This window comes from Oncorhynchus keta, chromosome 6 (assembly GCF_023373465.1).
Source record: "Oncorhynchus keta strain PuntledgeMale-10-30-2019 chromosome 6, Oket_V2, whole genome shotgun sequence".
Lineage (NCBI taxonomy): Eukaryota > Metazoa > Chordata > Actinopteri > Salmoniformes > Salmonidae > Oncorhynchus > Oncorhynchus keta.
This window is the reverse complement of record NC_068426.1, coordinates 32969319-32994292: the sequence shown is the minus strand read 5'-3', so window position 1 is coordinate 32994292 and position 24974 is coordinate 32969319. Positions and strand designations below refer to the sequence as shown.

Genomic DNA, 24974 nt, shown 5'->3' with positions numbered 1-24974 from the left:
TTCCATAAAATGCTGTATGTAAAATGTGTCCTTCCAATTTGTTCAAAGCAATAAACATCAATAGTGATAACCTTGTTTCATTTATATTTGTTCATGATTTATTCCACCCACGTCTTGATAATAATTGTCTATATTGCTTGTAATTGATATAAGTCAACATCTAAGTTTTAAGCATTAAGTATTTTGGGGGGAAAATTATGGCTGTATTGTTTCAAAAACCCAATAATGTTGAGGGTACATCAGACTTGCAAACATTGTGGTTTCATATTTTTGTTATTTACCCAAGGTGTTAATTGCTGTTCAACCATGTTTTTGTTTGAGTGTTTATTGGGTCTGAGAACCCACAACATGATAAAGGTATTTTAAAAACTCAAACTTTCTCTCTATGGGCCCTGCTCTCGCTACCTCTCTCTCTCTCTGTCTCTCTTTTACTTTCTCCCTCTCACTTTCTGCCTCTCTTCTGTTTCAGACAGCTTACTCAGGGATGAGAGGAGGCACACTGGGAGGCAAGACCTCCCTGTAGGGACATTACTGGGTCATAGGCTGGTGGCTAGATGACAGGCTCCATCCGCTCATTAGGTAACTAGAAAACTACAGGAGATACAGCAGAGATCACATACATACATACATACATACATACATTAATATTCTGTACCTCCCCACATGCACTCATGTGGGGTGGTACAGCAACACAAGCTAAATCCATGGTTAATTGAGGTATTTCTATTGAGCCAGGGTTTGCCACCTGTTCTGCTCCATGCGCAAATGTGACATTTAATATGTGATAATCCCCTGAATGCGATCGCCATGGTGATGGAGACACTGACGAGGCGAGGCTGACGTCGTGAAGGAGCCCTAAATCCTCCTTGTAGATGAGCACCTCAGTTCTCATCATCCTCTCCTCAGAGAGAGGGTAGATGGGGTGAGGTGGTTCAAGGGAGAGAGAGAGAGAAAGGGGAGATGAGGAGGGGGAGAAGGAGAGAGAGAGCAGGGAAGAGAGGGGGGCAAAGAGGGAATAAAACATGAAGGAAGAGGGACAGACAGAAACAGTAAAAATAAGCATAGACAGGCCGAGACAGAGGGTGAAAGCCAGAAAGAGAGAAAATGCCACAGCCATATCATGACAATACAAATCAAATCTAATTGGATTTTATTAACACTTGAGCCGTGCTGTGCTGTTCTCCACAGCTACTGACAGTAAAATGCTTCATCCTATCCCCTCTCCTCTCAATGAGAACACTTCAAATCTCCATCTGTGACAATGCCTGGAATAAGAACTCAGATGAACCATGATCATTTGATGACTAACCGTGCCTGAGACGTGAAGAGTCTTGTTAAGCTTTAGAACTACATTAGAGCCAAGTTAGCATAGGCTTTAGAGCTACATTAGACTTGAGTTAGCCCAGTCTTTAGAGCTACATTAGACTCGAGTTAGCCTAGTCTTTAGAGCTACATTAGACCCGAGTTAGCCTAGTCTTTAGAGCTACATTAGACCCAAGTCAGTCTAGTGTTTAGAGATACATTAGACTCAATTTTGCCTAGGCTTTAGAGCTACAAACGACATGCCAAGCAGCGTTCTCTGAGTATGCGCCGACCAGCTGGCTGGTGTGTTTACGGACGTATTCAATCAATGCCTATCCTAGTATGTTGTCCCCACATGATTCAGGATGGCCACCATTGTTCTTGTTCCCAAGAAAGCTAAGGTGACTGAACTAAATGACTATTGCCCTGCTGCACTCACTTCTGTCATCATGAAGTGCTTTGAGAGACTAGTCAAGGAGCATATCACCTCCACCCTACCTGATACCCTAGACCCACTCCAATTTGATACCGCCCCAATAGGTCCGCCCCAATAGGTCGACACTGCACACTGCCCTAACCCATCTGGACAAGAGGAATACCTTTGTAAGAATGCTGTTCATTGATTACAGATCAGCATTTAATACCATAGTACCCTCCAAACTCGTCATTTAGCTCGAGACCCTGGGTCTCGACCACGCCTTGTGCAACATCCTAGACTTTCTGACCGGCCGCACCCAGGTGGTGAAGGTAGGAAACAACATCTCCACCCTGCTTATCCTCAACACTGGGGCCCGACAAGGGTGCGTTCTCAGCTCTCTCCTGTACTCACTGTTCAGTCATTACTGCTTGGCCATGCACGCCTTTATTTCTTTCATCACATTCCCAGTGGGTCAGAAGTTTACATACACTCAATTAGCATTTGGTTGCATTGTATTTAAATTGTTTGACTTTGGTCTAACATTACGGGTAGCCTTTCACAAGCTTCCCACAATAAGTTGGCTGAATATTGGCCCATTCCTCCTGAAAGAGCTGGTGTAACTGAGTCAGGTTTGTAGGCTTCCTTGCTCACACGATTTTTCAGTTCCGCGCACAAATGTTCTATAGGATTGAGGTCAGGGCTTTGTGATGGCCACTCCAATACCTTGACTTTGTTGTCCTTAAGCCATTTTGCCACAACTTTGGAAGTATGCTTGGGGTCATTGTCCATTTGGAAGACCCATCTGCGACCAAGCTTTAACTTCCTGACTGATGTCTTGAGATGTTGCTTCAATATATCCACATAATTTTCCATCCTCGTGATGTCATCTATTTTGTGAAGTGCACCAGTCCCTCCTGCAGCAAAGCACTCCCACAACATTAGAACGACCAATCAGTTAAAAAAATGTCATCAAATCAGAAGACATTTCTCCAAAAAGTACGATCTTTGTCCCCATGTGCAGTTGCAAACCGTCGTCTGGCTTTTTTATGGCGGTTTTGGAGCAGTGGCTTCTTCCTTGCTGAGCGGCCTTTCAGGTTATGTTGATATAGGACTCGTTTTACTGTGGATATAGAGACTTTTGTACCTGTTTCCTCCATCTTTACAAGGTCCTTTTGTTGTTTTTGTGGGTCTGCGTGGTCCCATGGTGTTTATACTTGCGTACTATTGTTTGTACAGATGAACGTGGTGCCTTCAGGCATTTGGAAATTGCTCGCAAGGATGAACCAGACTTCTGGAGGGCTACAATTTATTTTCTGAGGTCTTGACTGATTTATTTTGATTTTTCCATGATGTCAAGCAAAGAGGCACTGAGTTTGAAGGTATGCCTTGAAATACATCCATAGGTACACCTCCAATTGACTCAAATGATGTAAATTAGCCTATCAGAAGCTTCTAAAGCCATGACATAATTTTCTGGAATTTCCCAAGCTGTTTAATGGCAGTCAACTTAGTGTATGTAAACTTCTGATCCACTGGAATTGAGATCCAGTCAATTATAAGTTAAATAATCTGTCTGTAAACATTTGTTTGAAAAATGACTTGTGTCACGCACAAAGTAGATGTCCTAAACGACTTTCCAAAACTATAGTTTGTTAACAAGAAATTTGTGGAGTGGTTGAAAAACGAGTTTTAATGACTCCAACTTAAGTGTATGTGATCTTCTGACTTCAACTGTATCACTAGTCAGCTAAAATAACGCATCTCATCTCATATGTGTATACTGTTCTATACCATCTACTGCATCTTGCCTATGCCTATCATTAGTCACATTAAACAACGCCACTTTAATAATATTTACATATCCAACATCACTCATCTCATATGTATATACTCCTCTATATCATCTACTGTATCTTGCCTATGCCGCACGGCCATCGCTCATCCATATGTTTTATATATTCTTATTCATCCCTTACATTTGTGTGTATAAGGTAGTTCTTTTCAATTTGTTCGAATACTTCTTAGATATTACTCCATTGCCGAAACTAGAAGCACAAGCATTTCGCTACACTCACATTAACATGTGCCAACCATGTGTATGTGACCAATAAAATGTGATTTGATTTACATTAGCCCCAAATCAGAATTGGCTCCTCTGAAAGACACACATACATTGAGGACCAGTGGAGCAGCTTTTTTGGGGGGGTTAAGTGCCTACTGAAGTGCACAACAGCAGATGATGGACTCTAGGATTTGATACCAGCAACCCTCCAAGTTGCCAGCTCACTTCCCGCCTGATCTTTCCAGTCAGACCCGGGATTCAAACTGTCAACATTCATGCTTGCTTGCCTTTCTAACTGCTCGGGTACTTGTCACACGACAAGTCACGAGTTACATTAGAGGACTTTCATCTTTCCACAAACACATTTCACCACATAAAAAAAATAGATATAACTGCAATACTGAATATAAGATTATTCATCATTATTTTAGGATTTGCTTGCATGTTAACTGCACTATAACACGTAGTTTTGTGTCAGGTTCACAGTGGGGTGTTACAGCGTGTAGAATTTTAACGTTGGGCAGGTTGGGTTACAACACTAGAAGTTTGAGGTGGAAGAGAGTAATCTGGTGGGTCTTCGTAGCCTGCATGTGTGTGTGTGTGTGTGTGTGTGTGTGAGAGAGGTAAGGTGTGTGGGCGCTCTTACCTTCGTGGGTGAGGGGGTCTCTCTGACTGTGTCTGAGTCTGACCAGCGGTGTTTGATCTGGGAGGAGCTGGGTACACACTCACAGAATGTCTGCATGGAACAAACAAACAAACCGTTGTTGTTGTGTTTGTCGGTGTTTCGATGTGCCGATATTACAGTACACTTTCAGCTCTCACACAAAAAAAAAAGGCCAACGATTGGAACGCAAATGCAAGGTATATAACCTCGACAAATGCTCGATTATTGAAAATGAAGCACCAAAATCATGCTATTGTAAAATGACATAGTAACAACACACGTATAAAGAATAAACCCATGACAGTACACAGACAGACACACACAGAACAACAGAGAAGAGACATTTAGTACATGACAGGAGGAGAATTGAGGAAGGATACCAGGAATAATTTTGATTTCATGTCCCTTCTAAGTCACTGCTGAGTGTGTCTTCAACTTCTCTGCAAAAGGTTACCGTGTGTGTGTGTGTGCGTGTCCGGTGTGTGTGCATGCGTGTGTGTGTGTGTGTGCATGCGTGTGTGCGTGTGCGTGCATGTGCATGTGTATTCGTGCATGTGCATGTGCATGCGTATTTGTGCATGTGTGTGTGCATGCGTATTCATGCGTGTGCGTATGTGACACGTGACGTGAGCAAGCACTTGTGTGCAGCAGAAGGTTTAATGTAATTATGCTAGGGCTATGTCCTAGCTGATGGCATTGTAACTGCTTTAGGAGAGTACATGCTGTCCCTGACCTTCTACACACACCATTGACCTGACCAATTAGCCTAGAACCATAGAACACACACACTCTCAGGACAAAGCTCAGTCCACCCAACTAACACAATGCTGGTACAGAGAGCGGATCCCTTACGGAAAAACCACATGAATTTCACGTGAACACGTGATCTCATGTGATTGAACGTGTAGTTAATGTGATAACATGACATGTGTGTCACGCCCTGGTCGTAATATATTGTGTTTGTCTTCATTTTATTTGGTCAGGCCAGGGTGTGACATGGGTTTATTGTGGTGTGTTTTGTCTTGGGGTTTTGTGGGGTGTTGGGTGTGTGGCTTAGTGGGGTTATCTAGCAAAGTCTATGGCTGTCTGAAGTGGTTCTCAATCAGAGGCAGGTGTGTATCGTTGTCTCTGATTGGGAACCATATTTAGGCAGCCATATTCTTTGAGTGTTTTGTGGGTGATCGTTCCTGTCTCTGTGTTTGTTGTCACCAGAGAGGCTGTATAGGTTTTCACGTTCCGTTTGTTGTTTTGTAGATTCAAGTTATTTCATGTATCGTTCATTTTCCATTAAAGAACATGAGTAACCACCACGCTGCATTTTGGTCCGCTTCTCCTTCTACAGACGAACGTCGTTACAATGTGAGGTAACATGTGTTAACATAAAGCTACATGTGACAACGTGAGCACATGTGAGAACATTATCTCAGTTAAAAATCATGTGAAATAAATATGGCAACATCGGGATGCAAAATTTCAACATGTGATGACATGAAACTACACGTGACAACATTCGAGCATGTGAAAACCTAGGAGTCAAATGTAATTTAGAATATTTTACTTTGACAAATGTAAATGGTCGTGTTCCCCTGCAGGTTTTATCTAGGTACAAATTACATTTGCTTCATTTAGCAGATTATTTTATCCAGAGCAAATAGGGTTAAGTGCCTTGCTCAAGGGCATGATGGCAGATTTTTTTACCTAGTCGCGCTGGGATTCAAACGCTCTTAACCGCTAGGCTACCTGCCACCGTGTTTGTGAGTTCCCGGTTTGTTCCTGGGATGTTTTTAGAACAATATGTCATGGTGGAGGTTTTTGTCTAGTTGCTGTGAAAATACAGTAAATCTTAAACTAGTTACTGTAATTTTACAGCTAAATTCAGATGTTAGCAGAGTGTATGCTGATTACTTGGAACATGAACTCACAACCTCTTAGTTACTAACTACCTGACTATCCTGCTGCGCCACCAGGTCTCTAAGCATAATAGCGATTGGCAAGAATACATTTATCTACTTTTTTAAAGTAAATATTTCCAACAACTTGAGGAGTTTTACAGTCAGATGCCAAATCTTTTCAGTCTCCTGAGGGGGAAAAGGCATTGTTGTGCCCCCTTCACAACCTTAATAGTAGTGTTTGGACCATAAAAGTTTGTTGGTGATGTGGACAACAAGGAACTCGAAACTCGACCCACTCCACGACAGCCCTGTCGATGTGAATGGGGGCGTGTTCGGCCCTCCTTTTCCTGTAGTCCACGATCATGTCCTTTGACGATCATGTAGAATGCTACTCTGGGAACCAGCCTCAGTCGTGTAGCTATTGGCATTTTCTTCCTTCACAATGTATGGCACCCACTTGGATGATGCCCAGAAAGCTCACCACACACAGTTCAGAGTAGGCGCCAGTCATCCTCACTACGAGCCCTCTGCCTCAGCACTACATTCCTCTATTGCATCTTACATTCCTCCCAATCTTCCGGGGGCCTCATTTATAAATGTTGTGGAAATGTTATGCTAAATATATTCTTAAAAGACTGAGCAGACACAGAAATATTGAGATTGGCGCATGCCATACATACGCATGTTTCCCGTAGTGAATCATACCTGTCATACCTGCTCATACCTGAGCATTATAACTCCGCCTGATGTACGCCCACCTTCTATGTCGACAATATTATTTGTTGTATACTTTGGAAGTATTGGAATTTGGCCAAGACAGTATCTAAAGCAGGGGTGTCAAACTCATTTCGCATCGTGGGCCACATACGGCCTAGGGAGATGTCAAGTGGGCCGGACCATTAAAATTATACCATACTCTGCTATAAATAACCAAAATATCATGTCTTTCCTTTGTTTTGGTGTAAAGAAGCACAAGAACATTAGGAAAATATTGAAATTTAATGAACTATCCTTTTACAAAACATTTCATGAAACACCTCATATTTCCTTAGACAAATGTGCAATTTACTTTTATCATTCACAAATATGCATTGCAACTGATCCCACTGATTGTACAAAGGCACAAAACTTTAATTGGTACTGAAAAATATAGTAATGCACTTTAAGATTAAATGAGACTTTTAAAGAAAGGAATTTTTAAACCACTTACACATACGCATATAAAATCTAAATGTAATCCCTGCGTACGCCTTACAAACTAAGGAGTGTGATTTTAAATGTGTAATGAAGAAAGTGTTCGCCTGTCCTGTAAATCTGTAAACTTCATACATGAAACATACATACACATACAATACATACTGAACATTTATGGAGTTGTATGAACAGTAGAATTCCATCACACAACTTTTGTTTTGAAGCTGCTGACTAACATTAAAGTGCACATTTTTAAATCACCACAGTAAGGATTCATCTTCACAGAGCTGTATTCTTTCAATGCAAACAGTATCTAAGGCAGCATTTTAAAGGTGTTAGTCTAGTCTGGACTTGTATTTGTACCTGAAACTTGGCATCTTTTGGCCTGTACAAGTGCATCAACACCAGGTGTCATGTCCTGACTAGCTGTCACTTTCAGAATGTCATTTAAGTGCTTGTTTGTGAGCCTTGAACGCATTTTTGTATTATTGATATTCATCACTGAGAAAATTTGTTCACAAAGGTAGGTTGTCCCAAACATGCACAACATTTTAGCAGCCAGGGCTGTTAATTTGGGGTACCCTGGTAGTAGATACTGATAAAATCTGTCCAGACCTACAGAGGCAAATTTGCCCTTCAAATCTGCATCACACTGCAAATCAATTATCTCTAGCTGAATTTCGACCGGCAGATCAGAAGCTTTAACTGTGAAAGGTGAGCGAAAAACTGAAAATTCTGTCTCAAGTTCACCAAATACCTGAAAACGTTTCTCAAACTCCCGCAGTAGTCCTGCAATTTTGTCTTTGTACCGTTTCATGTCCGCATCAGGTCTGGTCACACACACATCTCTCAGACAGGGGAAATGAGCAGGGTTGCCATTTGCCAGTTGCATCTCCCACAAAGTCAGCTTCAACTTAAATGCATGTATGTTGTCAGAAAACTGTGTGACAACTTTTTGCGGCCTTGCAACATTTTGTTCAGATTGTTCAAGTGTTCAGTAATATCAACCAAGAATGCAAGGTCCCGTAGCCATTCCTGAGATTGTAATTCCAACACCGGTTTTCCTTTTTCTCCATGAACTGTCCGATTTCCTCTCGTAGATCAAAGAAATGCCTCAGCACAGCGCCTCGGCTTAACCATCTCACTTCAGTGTGGTATGGCAGGCTGTGGGTAATGTTGCTGTCGCTGAGAAGTTTGTCAAACTGACGATGGTTCAGACCTCTGGACCGGATGAAATTTACAGTGCGAACAACCACCTCCATGACGTGGTCCATTTTCAGCGACTTGCAACACAATGCCTCCTGGTGCAAAATACAGTGAAATGTCCAGAAACTATCTCCTCCATTAAGGGCTTGTACTTTGTCTTTGAACTTTGTCGCGACACCTGCTTTCTTTCCGACCATGGATGGCGCGCCGTCTGTAGCCAGGCTGACAGCGCGGGACCAGTCCACTCCAACTCTGTCCAATGCAGCAAGGACAGAGCCGAAAATGTCCTCGGCTGTTGTGGTGTCCATCATTGGCACCAACTCAAGAAACTCTTCAGTAACAGTCAATGTCTCATCAACTCCTCGAATAAATATGGCCAGTTGGGCCACGTCTGTGATGTCAGTGCTCTCGTCAATTGCCACGGAAAATGCAATAAATGACTTGACTCTCTGTTTCAATTGACTGTCTAAATCTGCCGATAGTTCAAATCCTCTCTGCTATAGTATTCCTCGTCAGGCTAATATTGGCAAAAGCTTGTCGCTTCTCGGGACATACAAGTTCAGCCGCCTTCATCATGCATCGTTTAACAAAGTCACCGTCGGAATACGGCTTCGATGCTAATGCTATTTCGCTAGCAATTAGGTAGCTGGCTTTTACCGCTGCTTCACTGACTTCTCTCGGCTCTGGATGAAAGTTGACTGCTGTTTCCTCAGACCCGCCAGCAATTCGTTAATCTTATCTCTTCTCAGTTGTCCTTGCAAGCCGTCATATTTTTCGCTGTGATGAGTCTCGTAGTGGCGTCGAATATTATATTCCTTCAATACGAAACTTGTTGCAAACACACCAAGCACAAAGGTTTTCCGTGCATCTCTGTAAATAAATAGGACGTGGTCCATTTTTCTTTGAAAATTCTACACCTCTTATCTACTTTTCTCCGTTTGGATAACAACATTTTGGCTAATGAGGGTGTAGTGGAGAGGTAGAGACATTAACAAGAGTATTAACAACGTCGTAACAAGCAGCAGATGGCGCATTGATACCGTCTGCTGTTTTCAGTCTGTCTCAGTGATGCGGCTTGTCTTCTACTCTGATGGAAAGAGTGCGCCCCTTAGCGGATAATCCATGAATTGCAGTGAATTAAAAATATTAATTCCATGTCTTTTATGCATTTTTTCCACTTTCAAATTATCCTGCGGGCCTGATCGAACCTCCTTGGGGGCCGGTTCCGGCCAGCGGGCCGTATGTTTGACACCCCTGATCTAAAGGAAATAAAGGAAATAGCAATGGTGAACTTGATCAAATATCTTGGAGGTATTGGCCGACTGTTTTCGTTAGCAGTCACATCTGCTGTATCGGGCCGTTTCTGAAAGACAAAAACATTCGCAAGTTGTTGCGGACCTGTAAACAGATCGTTTGGATTCAAGAATGTTTTTCATTTAGGCCTTCTTTTTCCCAAACCTAAATATGCTGCATTGCCCAAGAATTCTAAAACTGAAAACTACATTATAGGCCTACTTACAATGGTAGCCTACACAAATCAATGCAAAATATAAACTGTCTGTTCATCTATTAAATTCTACTATATGTTATCAACGGGTTATAAACCACACTCCCTTTCAAAAATGCATAGAGCAATAAAAGTTTACATTTTACTAACCTATCCAATAGGCCCAAGATGCGCATGGAATTTTGATGTATGGCTACTTTGGGAATGTGAACTCATCATGGCCCGAAAATGTGAGGAATTTATTCTGCAAAGGTTATTATATACAGTGGGGAGATCAAGTATCTGATACACTGCCGATTTTGCAAGTTTTCCTACTTACAAAACATGTAGAGGTCTGCAATTTTTATCATAGGTACACTTCAACTGTGAGAGACGGAACCTAAAACAAAAATCCAGAAAATCACATTGTATGATTTTAAAGTAATTAATTTGCATTTTATTGCATGACATAAGTATTTGATACATCAGAAAAGCAGAACTTCATATTTGGTACAGAAACCTTTGTTTGCATTTACACAGACCATACGTTTCCTGTAGTTCTTGACCAGGTTTGCACACACTGCAGCAGGGATTTTGGCCTTTTGACCTATGATAAAAATGACAGACCTCTACATGCTTTGTAAGTAGGAAAATCTACAAAATCGGCAGTGTATCAAATACTTGTTCTCCCCACTGTATGTATTAGGCCTATTGATTTTGGGATGCCTATTGCTAATTATTTTTGAATGCAAGGTATAACACATATTTTCACTCTTCTCACTTACAGCAAATTGCATTTTGTTATTCTATTTAGGCCTAGCTGCCTGTTTTTTTTTTTTTTTGTTAAGAAAAAGAATACCATCATATATTCCCCAAAGCAACAAATAGGCTACTTTTGCCTTCTTGCAATGCAATACATCAACCACTAGAAACAGTGTGTCCACAATGTCTACGGGAGGATCAGCGCATTTTCACGTGAAGTTCAGTATTTATAAATGCCTACTCTTTTTGGCTTGGCTAGCTAGTTGACCTGTCAGTCCATCTGCAAATGTGTGGGTCAAAACCACCAGAATTTTGCAATAAAACTCCATGTAATTCAAAACAAAACAGCTGATAAAAAAAATAATAATAAAAACACTTGCAAATAATTAACTACGTACACATTTACAGGAGCTCTCTGCTGAGGCTGGCTACTAGGATGCCATGGCAACTACATAACAAAAAAACGGTACCGACCAGTACCACGTGAGTTCTTATTTGTATTTGTATTCATTATGTAACTCCATTAGCTGCTGCCTTCCAATACAACCACAGAATTCACAACACACTAAGTGCCCTCAGGCCCCTCCTCCACCACTACCACATATCTACAGTACTAAATGTGTATAGTGTGTATGTTATTGTGTGTGTGCCTTTTGTTTGTGTCGCTTCACAGTCCCAGCTGTTCCATAAGCTGTCATTTTCTCTGTTTTGTTCATCTAATTTTACTGCTTGCATTAGTTACTTGATTTTGAATAGAGTTCCATGTCGTCATTGCTCTATGTAGTACTGTGCGCCTCCCATAGTCTGTGCTGGACTTGGGGACTGTGAAGAGACCTCTTGTGGCATGTCTTGTAGGGTATGTATGGGTGTCCGAGCTGTGTGCCAGTACTTTAGACAGACAGCTCGGGAGATTCAACATGACCTCTCATAAATACAAGTAGTGATGAAGTAAATCTCTCCTCCATTTTCAGCCAGGAGAGATTGACATGCATATCACTAATATTAGCTCTCTGTGTACATTCAAGGGCCAGCTGTGTTGCACTGTTCTGAGCCAATTGCAGTTTTCCTAAGTCCGTTTATGTGCCACCTGGCCACACGACTGAACAGTAGTCAATGTGCGACAAAACTAGGGCCTGTAGGAACTGCCTTGTTTATAGTGCTGTTAAGAAGGCAGAGCAGCGCTTTATTATGGGCATACTTCTCCATATCTTAGCTACTATTGTATCAATATGTTTTGACCATGAGAGTTTACAATCTAGGGTTACTCCAAGCAGTTTAGTCATCTCAGGTAGCTCAATTTCCACATTATTTATTACAAGATTTAGTTGAGGTTTATAGCTTAGTGAATGTTTTGTTCCAAATACAATGCTTTTAGTTTTAGAAATATTTAGGGCTAACTTATTCCTTGCCACCCACTCCGAAACTAACTGCAACTCTTTGTTAAGTGTTGCAGTCATTTCAGTCGCTGTAGTAGCTGACGTGTATAGTGTTGAGACATCCGCATCCATAGACACTCTGGCTTTACTCAAAGTCAGTGGCATGTCATTAGTAAAAAAAAAAGAAAAAAAAGCAAGAGGCCTAAACAGCTACCCTGGGGAATTCCTGATTCTACCTGGATTATGTTCCAGAGGCTTCCATTAAAGAACACCCTCTGTGTTCTGTTAGACAAGTAACTCTTTATCCACATTATAGCAGGGGGTGTGAAGCCATAACACATATGTTTTTCCAGCAGCAGACTATGATAATGTCAAAAGCTACACTGAAGTCTAACAAGACAGCCCCTACAATCATTTCATCATACATTTCTCTCAGCCAATCACCAGTCATTTGTGTAAGTGCTGTGCTTGTTTGAGTGTCCTTCCATATAAGCGTGCCGAAAGTCTGTTGTCAATTTGTTTACTCTGAAATAGCATTGTATCTGGTCAAACACATTTTTTTTCCAGAAGTTTACTAAGGGTTGGTAACAGGCTGATTGGACAGCTATTTGAGCCAGTAAAGTGGGCTTTACTATTCTTGGGTAGCGGAATGACTTTAGCTTCCCTCCAGGCCTGAGGGCACACATGTTCTAGTAGGCTTAAATTGAAGATATGGCAAATAGGAGTGGCAATAGTGTCTGCTATAACCCTCAGTAATTTTCCATCCAGATTGCCAGTTCCTGATAGCTTGACATTGTTGATAGACAACAATCATTTGTTCACCTCTTCCACACTGACTTTACAGAATTCAAAAGTACAATTCTTGTCTTTCATAATTTGGTCCGATACACTTGGATGTGTAGTGTCAGCGTTTGTGGCTGGCATGACATCCCTATGTTTGATTATCTTGCCAATTAATAAGTAATTAAAGTAGTTGGCAATATCAGTGGGCTTTGTGATGAATGAGCTATCTGATTCAATGAAGCTTTGGGGCATTTAAGGTGCCCAAAAGCATCTTATACTATCCTTCTTTATATAATTTATCTTTGTTTCATAGTATAGTTTATTTTGATTTAGTTTAGTCACATGATCTATTAATCTGCAGTACGTTTGCCAATCAGTTGGGCTGCCAGACTTATTTGCAATATCTTTTGTCTCATCCCTCTCAACCATACCATTTTTCAATTCGTCATCAATCCGCTGGGATTGAACAGTTCTCACAGTCATTTTCTTAATGGCTGCATGCTAATTAGTAACTGGAATAAGCAATTTCATAAATGTGTCACATGCAGCGTCCGGTTGCTCCTCATTACACACCATAGACCAGCAAATATTTGTTACATCATCAACATATCAATCACTACAAAGGTAGGTACCTTTGACCATTTTTTGTACAGCACGGAATAACGCTGTGCCGTAACCATATTGTTATTTTTTTTAGTGTTTTATTTTTCATGATTGTCTTAATGTTTTTCCTCTTTGACATTACAGAGTATTTTGTGTACACAAAATTAATGGTTATAAATAGTACCAGATATGGGTTCTTTGGCTTGTAACCATAACAGAACCCTTTATGGTGCTATATAGAACCCTTATTTGAAGGTTCAACAAAGAACCATGCTCGTAAGGTTCTAAATAGAACCCGTACGGTGCTATAAATAACCCTTTCCCAAGGTTCTATAAAGAACCATTACAAAAGGTTCTATATAGCACCAAGCGATATATAACGTTTTTATGTTTCTTTATAGAACCTTTATGGAGAATGGTTCTATAAAGAACATTTCTCAATCTGAAATATTTTTTGGTAGATCATTTTGAAGACTTATACAGGTTTTTTTTATTGTTCTGGTCAGACGTATTCTATTGTAAAAATGCCATAGGTGTTACTATTGTGTTAATTGAGAAGTTTAATGAAGGGAGCTACCTCTGGAACAGCTGTGAGTTCCTGAGAAAGGAATTGAGAACCACTGACTGATTTCGTCAAATATATTCAATTGACAAAACAACTTCATAGTCATTTATAATCGAAAGTGGCATAACACAACACATTAGACAAACTAAAATGACACTCTCACTCACAGTTGCACAAAAAGAGCCGGGCATAAACCAACACCCCAAAATATATAAGCTGCCTCCCCCACATTTGAATAATCACTAAACGAGCAAAGAACCCTTTTGTGAATTGTAAAGAACCCTTGAGGAACCCACATTTTTGTTGTGTGTAAAATGATCTACTACTGTGTATTGACTTATTTTTCATTCTTTATGCATTGTGAACTGTGCAGAACACCGGGAGAATTATCACTGTGAATCATTGTAATGTTTTGTTTATGTTCCAATTGATCCCACAATGGATGGGTTGCCAACTGGCGATTTGACACGAAAATAAAATGTAATTCATTCATTCACTCATTCATTCTTGCACACACACATACAGTACACTCCCCATGCCCCCCGCTGTGGGATTCAAATGTGACGTGGGTGAGGGTGTGACTTTGTTTGTTTTCTCTGTGTTTCCCTTGACCTAATCTAGCTCCAAAACAGCAAGGGATTTACACCTAAAAGCATATTTTTGGCTTTTATTGGTTGGACCTGGCAGAGAGGATTCAATCTGATGAACTGAGATTCAGGCTGGCTGTGAGAAGTGGCAGAGCTTATAGTCAATGTGAGCAGGAATGTGTGTGTGTGTGTGTGTGTGTTGTGATTTAAAAACATTGGGTGAAAAAATGTGTCGTGGGACAGTGTGTTTGGTTTGTTTGAGATAGGTGTGTGTGTGCACGGAGAGGTGAGGTGAGTTCTAGCTTACTGCTCGCTAATCCAATCTCAAGGAAGAGGCTTAGCACACATTCAGTCTTGGGTATATCATTTACCGGGACAGGGCTCAATAGGTGGGAGGGAGAGAGAGAGGGATGGAGGGGGAGAGAGATAGAAGGAGAGCATAGTGTAGACAAAGACGGAAGTCAAAGACCAGAAAAAAATGAGTTTTCCATAGACATTAGGGAACTTTTGTTGCACAACAAATTAAATTCCCTCTCCCTGTAAATTTAATTAAATACAAATTCCATGTCAGTCTGTGAATTCAGATTCAATTAATTAAATTCCAATGTTAAGTAAATTCCAATAATTAAATTCACAATTCAATAATTATCCTCAACAATTTCACACATTCAAATTCAATTCCGCCAGGCTTTAAGGCTGATCATGTCACTATTGAGACAGCCTAGCTATACTGGAAATATGTGTACAGATCCTTGCAACATAAGGCCCTGCATTATCATGCTGTAACGGTTTTCTAGGTGTGAAGGAGAGTCGGACCAAACCGCAGCGTGTAGATTGCGATCCATGTTTAATAAACAACGTAAACACGAATAAACACAAAACACTACAAAACAATAAACGTAATGAAAACCGAAAACAGCCTATACTTGTCAACTAACACAGCGACAGGAACAAAGACACTAAGGACAATCACCCACGACAAACTCAAAGAATATGGCTGCCTAAATATGGTTCCCAATCAGAGACAACAATAAACACCTGCCTCTGATTGAGAACCACTCCAGACAGCCATAGACTTTGCTAGATACCCCACTAAGCTACAATCCCAATACCAACACCAAAACCCCAAGACAAAACACAACACAATACAAAAACCCCATGCCACACCCTGGCCTGATCCAATACATAAAGATAAAAACAAAATACTTTGACCAGGGCGTGACACATGCTTAAAAATGAGGTGATGGTGGCGGATGAATGGCATGACAAATTGAGATCCTCAGGATCTCATCACGGTATCTCTATACGTTCTAATAACCATCGATGAAATGTATTTGTGTTTGTTGTCTGTAGCTTATGTCTGCCAACACCATAACCCCACCTCCACCATGGGGCAATCTGTTAACAACATTGACATCCGTAAACTGCTCACCCACACGTCACCATGCATGCTGCCATCTACCCAGTACAGATGAAATTGGGATGCATCCGTGAAGAGCACACTTCTTCAGCATGCCAGTGACCATCAAAGGTGAGCATTTGCCCACTGAAGTTGGTTACCACGCTGAACTGCAGTCTGGTCAAGATGTTGGTCCGACAAGCACGCAGCTGAGCTTCCCTGAGGCGGTTTCTGACAGTTTGTACAGTTTGTAATTCTTCGGTTGTGCAAACCCACAGTTTCATCAGCCGTCTGGGGGCTGGTCTCAAACAATCCCTTGGGTGACCGAGCCGGATGTGGAGATTATCGTCTGGCGTGGTTACACATGGTCTGTGGTTGTGAGGCCGGTTTGACATACTGGAAAATTCTGTAAAACAACGTTGGCGGCAGCTTATGGTAGAGAAATTAACATTAAATTATCTGGCTATTGCATGCTCCTTCAAAACTTTAGACATCTGTGTCATTGTGTTGTGTGATGAAACTGCACACTTTAGAGTGGACTTTTATTGTCCCCTGCACAAGGTGCACCTGTGTAATGATCATGCTGTTTAATCAGCTTCTTGTTATGCCACATCTTTCAGGTGGATGGATTATCTTGGAAAAGGAGAAATGCTCACTAACAGGGCAGTTAACACATTTGTGCACAGAATTTGTGCAAAAATCTGAGAAATATGCATTTGGTGCACATGGAACATTTCTGGGATCTTTTATTTCAGCTCAACAGGTGTGGTTAGTTTTTGCCTCTTAATTGAGGGGAATGGTTTAGTGTTGTTTGTGACATTACTATTCAATTTCATTCCGAAGCATATTCTAGATGTGTATTTAAGATTGATTTGATGAGTTTCTTATTATGTTGGCATGTATTTTGAGGCGAATCTTCTGAATTCTTACATTGGTTTTTTAATCCGCCTGCCTTTTCCTTAGATATCTTGGATCAGCTCAATAGTCCGTGAGACATCATCCTCTAGTAGTAAACAAACTCTGTGTGAGCCCACTAGCTACACACACACACACAACCCACCAAGCTACACTTTCCTTAAGCCCACACTGGAGAAATAAAGATATAAAAAACATAGACCTACACACGATCTGAATGTGAATACGTTGACAAGCGGGTTGTGGTGGTGTAAGTGAGTTATTTGTGTTGTTTGCTGTTACAGTGAGAGTAGGAGCTGAATGTGAATAAGTTTAAAGGAACTGAAGGCCCCTCTGTGTAACTGTTTGTGGTCAATGTAAAATTAATAGCTCAGTGAGAATGGTTTTAAATGAGTTCCAGGCACCACTATTACCCTCTATTGTGTTTGTACTGTTTTTCCGTGGCTCCATCAAAATAGAGGGGTATGGGATGCAGATTCAAGGCTTTTATTCTTCCGACTACACCAGGGGCAACTCAAACACTCCACGCATGACCACCTGCATACTTTGTGCAAAGCAACATGCAGAGAATCTAAATCACTTAGGACCAACATACATACATGAATACACAACTAGATGGGGAAAATGGGAATACTTGTCTCCTTTAAACACACACACATGCACACAAACACACACATACATGCACACAAACAAACACAAGCAGACAGGCATGCAAATACACAAACAGGCAGGGAGGCACACACACACACACACACACACACACACACACACACACACACACACACACACACACACACATGCACACAACTTGCTGCTAAACAAAATAATAGAATCTATGGAACTTTAACAGTTTAATATGGCTATTTAACCAGAATATTTAAAAAAAACAGTGTGGTTTTACAAAGAACCTCTGAGATTAAGAAATATTTTTTATAGAACCTTAGGGAAGGGTTCTATATAGCACCAAAATGGGTTCTGCTATGGTTACAAGCCAAATAACGCTTATTTGGCACTACTTTAGGCCCATTTGTTTTTAAGGTGGATGAAAGAACAGACTGAAGGCACAGGGTAGAGCTGGAAATGGGAGGATTACAGAGTAAAAGCTGTTCCATTCATATGGATGTCAGAGCTTAGGACCATAACCCCCACCCTCTCCACTCTAGACATTACACACACACACACACGTCCCTGACCCAAACTTCTTGATTGCAGACCTGTTGCATGCCCCAAAAGAAGGGTTCTATTTAGAACCAGATAGGGGTTATTTCGCGTGTAACCACAGTGGAACCCTTTTTGGTGCTATATAGAACCCTTTATTGAAGGTTCAATAAAGAACCATGCTCATGAGGTTCTAAATGGAACCTGTATGGTGCTATAAAGAAACCTTAGACACTGTATGTAATTCTCCCCCTGAGTCGATTCATGTTAGAAACACCCTTGGCAGCGATTCTTTGGTATGTTTCACACCTGTATTGTGCAATATTTGCCCATTATTCTTTTCAAAATTATTCAAGCTCTGTCAAGGTGTTGGGGATCATGGCTTGACAGCAGTTTTCAAGTGTTGCCATAGATTTTCAAGCAGCTTTAAGTCAAAAAGCTGTAACTTGGCCACTCAGGAACATTCATTGTGTTCTTGGTAAGAAACTCCAGTGTAGATTAGGTTTTGTGTTGTAGGTTATTGTCCTGCTGAAAGGTAAATTCCTCGCCCAGTGTCTGGTGTAAAGCACACTGAAGCAGGTTTTCCTCTAGGATTTTGCCTGTGCTTAGCTGCATCCCGTTTCTTTACCTCCTGAAAAACTACCCCGTCTTTGCCAATGACAAGCATACCCATATCATGACGCAGCCACCACAATGCTTGAAAATATGGAGGCAGTTACTCAGTGATGTGTTGTGTTGGAATTTCCCCAAACATAAGGCTTTGCATTTAGGCCAAAAAGTGTATCCCCTTGCCATGTTTTTTTGTTGTTGCATGTTTTGGAATACTTTTACTCAGTATATTTGTATTATTTGTCACTTAGGGCATTATTGTGGAGTCATTACAATGTTGTTGATCCACCTTCAGTTTTCACCCACCACAGCCAATGAACTCTGTAGCTGTTTTAAAAACACCAGTGGCCTCATGGTGACATCCCTAAGCAGTTTCCTTCCTGTCCTGCAGCTCAGTTCAGAAGGAACGACTGCATCTTTGACGAGTCTGGCTGGTTTAATAAATTATCCACAGCATATGTACTAATTTGACCAAGAAATATTCAATGTCTAATTTGTTATTGTAACCTGTATACTAATTACTGCCATTCTTTATGAGGCTTTTAAAAATCTGATGTTTGTATGGGGGACAGAGGCAGGTTAGTCATGAAAAGATGAAGTCAACCCCTATCATCTACACAGTCAGTCTATATAATTTAGTATGTGATTACAGAGACATAGTTTATAGATTGGCAGATAAGGGTGCTCTCGAGTGGCTAGACGTTCTTCACCATTCGGCCATCAGATTTGCCACCAATGCTCCTTATAGGACACAACACTGCACTGTATGCTCCTCTGTAAACTGGTCATCTTTGTATACCGGCAGCGTAGCCTAGTGGTTAGAGCGTTGGACTAGTAACCGGAAGGTTGCAAGTTCAAACCCCTGAGCTGACAAGGTACAAATCTGTCGTTCTGCCCCTGAACAGGCAGTTAACCCACTGTTCCTAGGCCGTCATTGAAAATAAGAATTTGTTCTTAACTGACTTGCCTGGTTAAATAAAGGTAAAAAATAAATAAATAAATAAAAAAATCTACTGCAGCCCTCATCCTCCACATACAACACCTGTTCTGCCAGTCACGTTCTGTTAATAAATGTCCCCAAAGCACACACATCCCTGGGTAGCTTGTCTTTTCAGTTTGCTGCAGCTAGCGACTGGAACGAGCTGCAACAAACACTCAAACTGGACAGCTTAATCTCAATCTCTTCAATCAAAGACTCAATCATGGACACTCTTACTGACAGTTGTGGCTGCTATGCGTGATGTATTGTTGTCTCTACCTTCTTGCCCTTTGTGCTGTTGTCTGTGCCCAAAAATGTTTGTACCATGTTTTGTGCTGCTACCATGTTGTTGTCATTTTGTGGTCTACCATGCTCTTTTGTCATGTGTTGCTGCCTTGCTATGTTGTTGTCTTAGGTCTCTCTTTATTTAGTGTTGTGTTGTCTCTTTTGTCGTGATATGTGTTTTGTCCTATATTTATATATAAATATATATTTTTTTAAATCCCCCGTCCCCGCAGGAGGCCTTTTGCCTTTTGGTAGGCCGTCATTGTAAATAAGAATTTGTTCTTAACTGACTTGCCTAGTTAAAGAAATGTTAAAAATAAATAAATAAATGACGAACCCTCACTTTTTAGTGTGGGTCTTTTGCCTGTTCCTCTCTCAGGTTTGTTTTTTATACCTCTGAGGGATAGAGGAGTGCATGTATGGTACATCTGGCGACTACTATGGACCCAAAATGACCCCCCATTCTTAAACACTGCATTTTTAAAAATACATTTGTAATGAAGTCATAAACACAAATGGTCCTGCCTTGACACATTCAGAAGGCTTGAATTCTCCTGGTGAAATATAAATGCACGAGCAGCACTTCTCTGACAGTAAAAACATCTTCATCACAACATGAGGGCCCTTCAAAAGAGGCTGCCCACATCACTGTTGCTGCTGCCTCTGCATGTGCGCACACACTTAATCAAGCACACGCACATGTGTACACACAATTGATCAGAGACACATACATTACAAACACAGAGACACACGCACACACGCACACACACACACCACAAACCCACAGATACATATGCATAGACACACACACACACACACACACACACACACGTCTATGATAGCCCTTCAGAAGAAGCTTCATAATCCCTTCCCTCTACATTGTTTCTGGTAAATAGTACACACATAAACAAGCATTCCTATCAAGGAGGCCATACATATGCAGTACCAATCAAAAGTCTTGAAGGAGTTCCCAAATATGCTGAGTACTTGTTGGCTGCTTTTCCTTCACTCTGCCATCCAACTCATTGCAAACCATGTGAATTCGTGGTGATTGTGGAGGCCAGGTCATCTGAAACAGGACTCCATCACTCTCCTTCTTGGTTAAATAGCCCTTACTCAGCCTGGAGGTGTGTTGGGTCATTGTCCGGTTGAAATAAAATGACAGCCCCACTAAGAGCAAACCAAATGGGATGGCGTATCTCTGCAAAATGGTGTGGTAGCCATACTGGTTAAGTGTGCCTTAAAATCTAAATAAATCACAGACAGTGTCACTGGCAAAGCACACACACACACACATCACACCTCCTTCTCCATGGGAACCGCACATGCGGAGATCATCTGTTCACCTACTCTGCGTCTCACAAAGACACAGTGGTTTGCACCAAAAATCTAAAATTCCGACTCATCAGACCAAAGAAAGATTTCCACCGGTCTAATGTCCATTGCTTGTATGTCTTGGCCCAAGCAAGTCTCTTCTTTTTAGTGGTGTCCTACTAGTGGTTTCTTTGCAGCAATTTGACCATGGAATGCCTGATTCACGCAGTCTCCTCTTCTGAACACTTGATGTTGAGATGTGTCTGTTACTTGAACTCTGTGAAGCATTTATTTGAGCTGCAATTTCTGAGGCTGGTAACACTAATGAACTTATCCTCAGCAACAGAGGTAACTATGCGTCTTCCTATCCTGTGGCAGTCACCATGAGAGCTAGTTTCATCAGAGCGCTTAATGGGTTTTGTGACTGCACTTGAAGAAACTTTCAAAGTTCCTGAAATGTTCCGGATTGACTGACTTTCAGGTCTTGGAAAATGGACTGGCATCAAGGCAAAGGGTGGCTACTTTAAAGAATCTCAAATACAAAATACATTTTGATTTGTTTAACACTTTTTTTGGTCACTACATGATTCCATATGTGTTATTTCATAGTTTTGATTTCTTCACTATTATTCTACAATGTAGAAAATAGTAAAAAATCAAGAAAAACAGGAAACTTCACAGGCTCAAGCTCTCCATTCTGTCAGCACTTCAAGTCAAATTCTATTAGTCACATGTGCCGAATACAACAGGTGTAGTAGACCTTACAGTGAAATGCTTAGTTAAGAGCCCCTAACCAACAATGCAGTTGATCGCAGCAAAAGGTGGCGCTACAAAGTATTAACTTAAGGGGGCTGAATAATTTTGCATGCCCAATTTTTCAGTTTTTTATTTGTTAAAAAAGTTTGAAATATCCAATAAATGCCGTTCCACTTCATGATTGTGTCCCACTTGTTGTTGATTCTTCACAAAAAAATACAGTTTTATATCTTTATGTTTGAAGCCTGAAATGTGGCAAAAGGTCGCAAAGTTCAAGGGGGCCGAATACTTTCGCAAGGCACTGTATTTTTGCCTTTATTTAACTAGGCAAGTCAGTAGGATCTATTTTCCTGAATCTTCCTGACAGTCTTCCTGACTGACATGCCCAAAGTAAACTGCCTGTTACTCAGGCCCAGAAGCCAGGATATGCATATACTTTGTAGCATTGGATAGAAAACAATTTGAACTTTCTAGAAATGTTAAACGAATGTCTGAGACTATAACACAATTGATATGGCAGGCGAAATTAAAAAGAAAAACCAACCAGAATTGGATATTAATGGAAAGCTATGGGTTCTATGTAATTCCAGCTCCCAGATTGCAATTCCTATGGCTTTCACTTGCTATCAACAGCCTTTGTTCATTGTTTCAGGCTTGTTTCTTCAAAACGAGCAAGAATTTGGAGCTTTTGTACAAAGACTCCCAGTTCAATATCAGTCTGTTGGCGCGACGAAGAAGACAAGCAGTTATTATTTTTACTTTTCTATTGAACATACTTCTTTCCATATGAAATATTATAGTTTATTTACATTTTAGGATGGGGTTAGTCTCTGATTGGTTGGGAGTTAACTGTGTTAGCCTGGGGATCTGGTTCCTCTTCCCTAACATCATCATCCTAACACCTAACATCATCTGATGACATCATCATCAGAAGAACATTCTATTTATCATGAGGATTAAATAGAAAAGAAGTTAGTCTTGTTTGAACAAAGTTTAGCGGTAGCTTTTGGACTCCTTTGTCTGCCTTGTTGAATGAGTGGATTACTGAAATCGATGGCGCCTACTAAACTGATGTTTTGGGATATAAAGAAGGATTTTATCCAACAAAACAACCATTCATGTTGTAGCTGGGACCCTTGGGATTGCAAACAGAGGAAGATTTTCAAAAGTAAGATATTTATTGAATTGCTATTTTATGAAGCCTGTGCTGGTTGAAAAATATGTTTTTGTTGGGAGCAGTCCTCAGACAATCGCATGGTATGCTTTCGCTGTAAAGCCTATTGTAAATCGGACAATGCAGTTAGATTAACAAGAATTTAAGCTTTTAAATGATATAAGATACTTGTATGTTCATGAATGTTTAATATTACGATTATTTGAATTGCGCGCCCTCCAATTTCACCGGATGTTGTCGACAGTTGTCCCACTGACGGGATGCCTATCCCTAAGAAGTTTTAAGAACAAATTCTTATTTTCAATGCCGGCCTAGGAACAGCAGGTTAACTGCCTTGCTCAGGGGCAGAACGACAGATTTTTACCTTGTCAGCTCGTGGATTCGACATTGCAACCTTTCGGTTCTAAGTTCAACTCATGAATGCATGCACAGACACAAACACACACACACATGGCATTTAAATTACTAGAAGGATCATCCCACCCCTCAGCCTTAGCATTTTTATAGAAGTCTAAAGTGTGATTCGAGAGAGAGTGCTGACACTTCAACACAGAGAGAAATAAAGAGCCCTTTCCTCCTTAATGTATACATTTGCATACTTCTATCTCCATGCGTGTGCCATATAAACACACATCGATAACACATACACCTTAGTTCATGGTACAGCTTCTCTACAGACTGAGTTATGTGTTTATGGGAATATGGGGTGTGACGTGGTGATGGGTGGGTAGGTGATGGTTGAGAGGAAGCCGTGTGTGGTGTGTGTGTGTGTTTGGGAGGCAGTACGAAGTGAACACCCATTCCCTGCTTCAGTATTGACCTTGACAGAGCTCAGGGAGCACAGTTTGATGGTGATGGGGTGAGACGGGCTGGTGAGTGTTCATTTTAACCCCCCTCCTTGAGGACAGGGCAAATATACAGTTGGGTAAGTCACACACACACACACACACACACACACACACACACTTACTTACTTATAGTAGTCAATCATATTCAAATGAGGACTTCCACTTCTGAGTTAACGGTGAATTTGTTGGTGGCTGGAGAGTCCAATCCGAGATCTACAAATGTTATTGCAGATCTACAAATGTTATTGCAGATCTACAAATGTTATTGCAGATCTACAAATGTTATTGCAGATCTACAAATGTTATTGCAGATCTACAAATGTTATTACAAATGTTATTGCAGATCTACAAATGTTATTACAAATGTTATTGTGGGGCATGTGAAGTCTGTGTCGGTGGGGACAGGCATGGTTGTGTTTCTCTGGGGCTGATTTTGCCGTCACTTTGTGCTCCTCTCATTGTTGCACCTCTGTACACCTCTCTGGCGGAGCTACCACCCGCTGGATGGTCGGCAGCAGCGTCCTCTAAGTCTGTGGGTTTGATGTGACACGTCTTCCTGTTGAACTACCTCAATATTTTTAGCTGGTCCTCGTAGCGCTTCTTTTGCCCCCCTGCAGACTGCCGACCAAGGTGTAAC

General features: G+C 41.0%; 1 protein-coding gene across 2 annotated transcripts in view; it reads right to left on the bottom strand.

Moving 5' to 3' along the window:
* The window catches only part of LOC118385408 (fibrinogen C domain-containing protein 1), a 250845-nt gene that overhangs the window by 184235 nt on the left and 41636 nt on the right, over positions 1-24974 (bottom strand). For both annotated transcript variants that reach the window (XM_035772529.2, XM_035772530.2), the window contains one exon: positions 4429-4518. In XM_035772529.2, the coding sequence (XP_035628422.1) occupies positions 4429-4518 (90 nt within the window). The remainder of the gene's footprint in view (positions 1-4428; positions 4519-24974) is intronic.